Here is an 8,215-nt window from a genome sequence, read left to right as displayed (position 1 = left end):
TTCCTTGTCTTTAGGTAATAAGAAGGAACGCCAGCGCGTCTCTGAAGTCCGGCCTCGGCTGAACTCGCGAAAATAGGCAGCGCTCGCGCTCCTTACTTTTGTCACAGCGTCTGCAATCATGGTTGCGTTTTCTTACACTTGTGCTAGGTACAAGGAAGAGTGCAAGTTGCGGTAGTAAATCCGCTGAGCACTATATGCATCGCTGCGTTTGCACATTCCTTTCGTGCGTCTTGTGCGTTCGTTTAACGTTTGCTCATAATGCTGTGCTTGAAAAAAACCAGCAGCTCCCACGCACTGTGGGAATCGATGTAATGCGAAGCAGTCAGCAAGAAGCAAATAATGCTGTATATAATATGCATGTCATCATTCACATGTTCTACATGACATGTTCTACATGACATGCAGGTTATGATTTAAATATTACCACCTGGCATTTGTGTTGGTCATAGAGAAATGTCTCATCGCAGTAATTTTTGAATATATCAAGTTAAGAAAACGGCCTCAGGAGCACTATGGCCATGGCGTGTAAATCATGGTTTTCATAACAAGTTAGTCATGATTTTCATGATATGACCAGTCATTCATGTTTGTCATACAGTCATGTTATGCCATGCCAATTTTGGTATAAATCCCATTAAAGATACGGCCAGGAGAGCGCAAAGTCGTAGGCGATAGATAGATGATAGATAGATAGATGATAGATAGATAGATAGATAGATAGATGATAGATTGATAGATGATAGATCGATAGATGATAGATAGATAGATAGATGATAGATAGATAGATGATAGATAGATGATAGATAGATAGGCAGGCAGGCAGGCTCAAAGTCGCCGAAGTTCGCTAAGAAATGCTTCGCATTTTAAAAAAAACTTTATTTTGAAGTCTCACTCAATTCGTTTCTTTGATCTTTTGCATTTCAGGCGGCGGAACACCACCGCCAAGCGAAATGGCCGACTAGCTGCAGCGCGTAGGAGACATCGCTTCACACATGGCTGTTCGTCTGCCCAACCCGTGCGACAGCGACCGCAGCCGGCATGATGCTATCTATGCCCGGGGGATCACAGTCCTCGAACCAGCTGTGCACACCTTCTGTCGCTGCACTGCTGTCGCAGACCCAAGACACGCCTCTCGAAGAGTCCGGTGGTATGGCTCCTTCGTATTTTTTTCATTGCCCATGTTTTAGGTCTGTTAAGTTCACTTTTTTGTAACACAAATGTGTTTCGTTTATTACGCTGCAACTGTCACGTACGCATTTTCAGAGTCCAGTATTTTAGCCGTTTTCTGAACGGTGTGTTTGTCAGGCTTCGGTGCTGCCACCCTCTACTGGCTCATGTAATTGAGCATCTCAATGTGACGAATGAACAAAGCAACATCAAACCTTGAAGATATAGGTAGATTGCACCACGTGACATTTTTAAAAATAAAATGGTTACAGTGGGCACTTTAGGTACTACATGGCTGTAGAGTGTACATACACAGCATGGTGTTCAGAACAATGCGACACCTTTGGTGTAGCTATGCAGGAATCGGCAAGCAGTGTGACCATATGAACTGTTTCTGCAGGTTGTCAAGACATGTACGACGGGGCAACAGACTCCTATTCATGGGAAGAGCCTAGCAGTCCGCTGGAAGAGTCATCACCAATTCATTCACGTCCCCATGGCCAAGTACAGGATGCTGCAATGAGCAAACCGTGCTATGGCGGTGGTGCAAGCTTATCAGAGGCTGCAGCTGGAGCACCCACAACAACTTCCGGAGCCGCTTCAGCTGCAACTGCCAGCGCCGCTGTGCCAGCTGGCACGAAACGCACTTCAACCAGCGGCAGCCAGAGGCAAACGGCTGTCTCAATCGAACTGGGTGCCTGCCTGGATGCCATCAAAGAGGACCGCGAGCAAAAGAAACGAGAGCATTTATTGAGGTTGAAGTTCATGCGGATCGAACACAAACAAAAAAGAGCGCAACACAGTGAGACAATGGAGCTTTTTCGGTCAAAAATAGCGAATCAGAAGGCCAAGGCACAAATGCTAAAGCTTCATCTAGACATTAATGAAAAAACAGTATGAATAAAGTCACAGCCCTGTTATGTTGTTTCATTTCGTTTAAGTGTAATACTGCACGACTATGCGCTCCCTCATCCTGAATCCGCCTGCTGTGTCTGGCACAAGTGACATGGCTGCTGGTGGTGGCGGAGCAGATGAGATGGTAGCCGGGGAACTGCTGTCATGAATGACCTGGCTTTGTGGTGGAGGTGGGACGGGTTCTCTCAGGAGGTGGCCGAAGTTGTGCAGTGCGGCACAAGCTGTTATGATGATGGGAACTGATGATGTTTTTATCTGAAGTGTCATGTCGAGGCATGGAAACCTTCGCTTCACCACTCCAAACGCTCTCTCGACACTGCAGCGAGTCCGTGAGAGAGACTTGTTGTACCTAAACAAATCATTTTTTTAGCATTTTAGGCATTTGTATACACAATAGTATTGCTCCACGATTGCTCCAACTTGACTTCACCTGTGCTTAGGGCTGTCTTTCGTCCCTGTGTCCCTAAATGGGGTCATCAGGTAGGATCTGCAGGGATACCCCTTGTCGCCAAGTAGGATGCCAGGCACAGTCCCTCTCTCATACTGTACTCTCGCCGAACTATTGTCAAATATCCGGCTGTCGTGAGCTGAACCCGGCCAGCTGGCCACCAAATCAAAAAATTGAAGCTGAGGCCCTGTGAGTGCCTGCAATAGGAAGCAATCTTTTTTCACTCTGAAATAGATATAATGCTCGGGAAAATTAGTACAAATTTATGTTATGCATACAGCGTCGCACTGCTACTTTTATAAACATGATAATCATTCGAGTATTTCCCTAATTTACGTCAACGGGAGAGCCATAAACATACCTGGACATTGATTGAGAAGTATCCCTTACGATTCCGAAAGACATCCGCGTCTTCTCCACCGGGATTTTTCATGGGCACATGAGTGCAGTCTATGCAGCCGCTCACACCAGGGAAACGCGCCATGGCATAAAATTCCTCCATTACCACGGCTGCTTCACTGGCGTTGGGCAACCTCACAAGCTGTGGGAACAATGCGTCGGCTATCATTCTTGATATGCGTGCGTTGATGCGTGACACGCTTGCCTGAGACACATTAACAAGGTCTCCGGTAACAACTTGAAAGGTTCCGGCGCCGTAGAATCGCAGCGTGATGAGCAGCTGGAGCAGTGGCGGCACGGGGTGACCACGTTCGTTGTCCTTTGGGTGCAGCGGCAGCATTTCCAGCAGGCGTATCACTGCTCGCTTGGAAAAGCGGTACCGTGACAGGAATTCCGCGTCGTTGTATGCCTCTATAGGATTCTGCCGATCCCTGAGAACTGGCCGTAACGGCGGCGCGTAGCGATACGCTTCATCCTGTATAATTTCCTCCACCCGGCCAGCAAAATCCACGAAGTCGGCGAGACTGTTAGAATTGTCAGCCATTTTGTTTGATCAGAAAACCAGTGAAAGTTGCGCGATAAGTTACAGTTATGAAAGTATGAGGAAAGTATAAGTTTGAGTTAAGTGCGGGAAAAATTTCAAAAACCACACTTAAGGAGCACTTATGAAAGTACCACTTTTCTGGGTAAGTATGGCTCCTGGGAACGTGGCTACAGAAGTTTTCACACTTGTTTCATTAAATAAAGCACCAATAAATTACTGTAACTTTCGCGGAACACTGCCCGTAAATGTTCTAGTCATTATAAAGGTACTTTTCGTAACAGGCGGAATAAATTATTTCTCGCTTTTGTCGGTTTTGTCGGTTTTAAGCCTTCGGCTAGACACAACAAGCAGGCGCCACTCAGCGGCCTTCGCTATAAAGAGGTCATCACAACTCGCGCTTATTTTGTCGTCTACAAGTTTGTTTACTGTGCTGAGATATCGCATGCAATACGAGCGGTTCTTTTGTGACCATACGTGCGTTTCGCTCCTTGGATTCTTTTTCTGCTTTTCAGCGTTTGCCGTTCTTCTCTAACTTCTTTTATTTTCAGAGCGCCCGCGAGCGTTCCCTTCTTTCTTAATAACGGGAGTGTTTTCATGTGAAAGGAACCAATAATTAAAAAAAAAATAACAGGTGAGGTCTTTCACTTGCTGCGTTACACAGTTTATTCGGGCGTCCACAGCTGTTCTACAGACGCAAGCTGCCAATGTATGTGGTTGGGCGACCGCAGCAGCTCTACGGACGCGAGCTGCCATCAAAGCCCGCGTCTGCCAAGCTGCTGCGGACGCCTGGCTAAAACTGTTTGATGAAGCAAGCGAAACAACCTCAGCTCTCAAATATGTTTCACGTATGTCGTCAGCATGCAGTGGCGGAACCGATTGACCGCGTTCGTTGTCCTTTATGCCCAGCGGCAGCATTTGTAACAGGTGTAGCACCACCAGCCTGGAAAAGCGACTGCGACAGGAATCCCGCATCGTTATACACCTCGATGGGATTGTGCCGATCCCTGAGAACTTGGCGTAACGGCGGCGCGTAACGGTATGCTTCATCCTGCGTAATTTCTTCCACACGGCCAGCATAATCGGTGAAGTAGGCGACACAGCCGTAGTGGTCGGCCATGTTGTTTGACGAAAAAACAGCTAAAGTAGCACTTAAGGTAGCCAGTAGCTGTACTTTACTTTCCGGTACTTAAGTGCTGATTTAAGTTTACCTTAAGTACAAGATTGGTCTGTGAAACGCGTTAAGTGCCGATTGGTTACTTAAGTCATAAGTTGAGGATCAGCTTTTAAGGTAGCAAGTAGCTGTACTTTACTTTCCGGTACTTAAGTGCCGATTTAAGTTTCACCTAAGTACAAGATTGGTCTGTGAAACGCGTTAAGTGCCGATAGGTTACTTAAGTCATGAGTTAAGGATAAGTTTCGTTTGTGAATACGGGCCAGAGACACTTTGACTCCGAAAGGAGCCCGCACGTGCCTTTGGTTAGGTTTATTTACTAAGTGGCTTGGAGATCTTGGCATTTTGAGATAATGATACCTTCCAAGACGAGGACGTATTCTGCGCATCAGAGAATACTGTCTTGATTCGTGCGGGTACTATTCAGTATGATTAAGAAATGTATCTCTTCAGCACACGGCTCATACCGGCTGAACTTGAGCCATACATGGATGCCAGCAGGCTCTAGAAAATTGCGTAGTCAGTGCCACATTTTAGGGCGAAAGCTTTATATGCCTCATTGAACACGAAATTTGATCGTCGGCGTCCCGCGTTGTTGGCGGCGTCTCGCGTCCTGCGGCATCGGGGTCGAGTAGTGCAAACAGCATCATCACGTGATGATGTCAGCATATGATGCCCCCATGCAGTCACAGATCGCCAAAATTTGTGACGTCATCATGGTTTCACAAATTCTGACATCACGTCATGTGACGTAGCGCCAGAATTGCGGCTTTGTAGCGGCCTCCTCTGTGCGGCGAACAAAGCCGGAGAGGGCGAAACCTCAGGAGAAGAAAATAAAGACGGTGCTTCCCAGTGGCACGTGAAGCCACGGCTACTGTTCCCTGCTGGCGTCCATTCTGGTTCAGCCGTCTTGTTCATTCATTCCTGTGGCATAAGTACACCGCCATCACATGACAGCGTAGCGCGGTCAAAGGCGGGCTGGCCACGGAGGCAGTGCAAAACCAGGTGAGGTGCCTCCGATCTTCGAGGCAGTGCGAAAACACGCTAGGTGCACGATAATTACACCTAGGGTCAGTATAAATACATCTAGTGAGCCTACATGACTGGCCGTTCATGTAGGCTCCCTAATACTTTGACTGAGAAAGAAGATGAATTTCGCCTTAGAGTCATCTTAGGTGAATGCGCAAGGGACCATGTGATTTTTTTTACTGCCCTGTCACTGCTGTTTTCTACGTCGCTACTTTCAAGTTACACAATGTGAAATACGCACACAGAATCGATTATCTTGAATAAAAGGCTAATGGTTTCACTCTAGACTGAAAGTCAGCCTGACTGTGATTCCGGATCAAAACGTATCGGTTTTGATTGGGTCGTCGCTCGCTGGAGGCCTCGTTTCGCAATAGGTACGGTGAATGTGGCTCGCTTATGCTGTCTTTCCGAGGTTCAGTACCCCTCTGGGAAACCGGAGAGAAATATTGTAGCATGCGTTGAGGCAAACGCTAGCGCAGATTTGGGTGCACTTATGAGCGATGAAGCGATCGCCGGGAATCGGCGAATGCAGAGGTATAGCTTCGGTACAGCGTCTCCTGAATTGCGGGGCATTAGTGTGCCCGACGAGGTTTTGTGTCGCATAATACGCCCAAGGAATGCATTATAAAATCCTCCCCCCCCCCACCATGTCTATCTTTCTTGCCCTGCAGCGCGGCGTGCGTTCTCATATAGACCAGCCAGAGCGGCGGATATAAATGTCACAGATCCTTGTGTATTACGCAAGAGAAAAAGAAACATCGCTGTATAATTACAGCTGTCGAAAGAGGCAAACTATTGCAAAATGTGCAAAATTGCATAGTAGAGATTTAGGTAGGAGAAAGTCATCTTCTTTTTTCCCTTTTCGGATACATAAAATGGAGGCATTTAAAAACGATTAAGTGTTTCGAAATCAATTTGTACTTGAAACGCTCGCAATAATTTTGTTAACCTTAAAGCGCTCGGAGAGAGTTTGGCCGCGGTGTGCAAGAAATAGGCATGAAACTGATTGTTCTCCTTCTTGCAGGATTTCACACATTCACCACGCACTGCGACGCAAGTTCGGAGCCTGATATCTGCTGCTTCTCTGTGGCGTGGCGATCGGTCACAAGGGCCTGTTAGGAAGACGTCGCCGGCTTCGACTGCTATAAAAAGGCTGCCAGAAGACGCCAGACTCTTCCCTTAGTCTTAGGGTGTTAAATCGAGCCGAGATTGGCCTTAGGGAAACCAAGTTTGAGATCCAAAATTTTAAAGGTATAGTCCTCAGGCAATTCCCAAGTTAATTCTCTCCGCCATATTGTGTTATAAAGGCGTTACTTAATCCTGCAACGGCGACGGCAAGGCTAGTCGGGGGTATATTTTAAAAACGTATGCAGTTGCACACTACGTAAAAGCTGTAAATGTGCAGACCAGTGAATCACCTGCCCTTCAGCACCGCTCTCGTCCTCCCCTTACTTTCCCTCACATCAATTCTTCTTTCTCTCAGCTTCTTTTTCCACCACTTGCTATAGTGTAGAACACATGGATATGCTTTGCCTCATCCTTCCCATCCTCCCTTCTTTCCTCTCACCCTGACATCTCTCCTCCACAACCTCACAACCCCTTTCCACACCCTTGCTATACTATACCGTACACGGCTATCACATGATTTACACTCCCGACTTCTTTCGATCCTTATTTCCATCTCCTCCCCCTCACTTCCCTTTTCCACCCCTTAGCTATACTGCACTATACATGGCTATACTATACTCTACCATCCCCCTCGCCTTCTCTCTCCTCAATAAACACTCGGAAGAAGGCGCCCGTGCTTGTTGGTTCGGGTCTTCACTTCGATCGTGTCCGTTCTGTGCGATACCTTTTTTCCTCAAGTAATGAAGCAACTAGCTCAGCAGCAAGTCTTGTTGAATTGTCTTACTGCCACAAATGACAGCGCTGGGTTATTAATAAATAAGCATCACTCGAATACTCGATATAGATAACACAACTCTTCGCCCTCGCACTATTACCAAACCAGCGATTTGCAGCCGTACCTTCACTTAATTGGAAGCTTCGTAAGAACGAGATTGCTATACATATAAACTTACACTAACTTCGCGATCATCCATGGGAGCCTGCAACTATCAGCGGGACAGTAGACATTGACGAATAAACTGCATAAAATTGTTAATGCATATACGCGTCACCTCTTCCTCTCCGTAGCGTCATACTTCATCACCCTTTTTGTGTTTTCACCTTTAACAGCGGAACTCTTTATGCCGAGCACTGGCCTGTGACGCTTCTACAGAAATGATCATCATCATGAACCGGCTCGGGCTCCCTTCGTCCCCTTCTTCCTCTTCTTCATCTTCACCATCGGTTCCAGAACACGTGCTTAGATATCTCCGGCGCGGTATGTAATAACCCTGATGGGCGAGCGAACGAGTACAGAGAGAGCAAGAGAGAGTTAGAAAAAAAAGAACAAAAGAAATTATTCGCAAGGCGGGGTTTGAACTCGAGTATCCATGATCCTAAGGGGAGCGTCCTAACACTCAGCTATCCAAGCGCT

At 46.9% G+C, this 8,215-nt stretch overlaps 1 protein-coding gene across 1 annotated transcript; it reads right to left on the bottom strand.

The window, feature by feature from the left end:
- Positions 1–2,867: 2,867 nt before the first annotated feature.
- LOC119391142 (putative nuclease HARBI1) lies at positions 2,868–3,473 on the bottom strand. The gene has a single exon (XM_037658818.1). It carries the CDS (start codon positions 3,471–3,473, stop codon positions 2,868–2,870), a length of 606 nt encoding a protein of 201 aa, XP_037514746.1.
- Positions 3,474–8,215: the final 4,742 nt, after the last annotated feature.

Source organism: Rhipicephalus sanguineus, chromosome 4 (assembly GCF_013339695.2).
Source record: "Rhipicephalus sanguineus isolate Rsan-2018 chromosome 4, BIME_Rsan_1.4, whole genome shotgun sequence".
Lineage (NCBI taxonomy): Eukaryota > Metazoa > Arthropoda > Arachnida > Ixodida > Ixodidae > Rhipicephalus > Rhipicephalus sanguineus.
The sequence above is the reverse complement of the archived record's forward strand: the minus strand, read 5'-3'. Positions and strand labels throughout refer to the sequence as shown.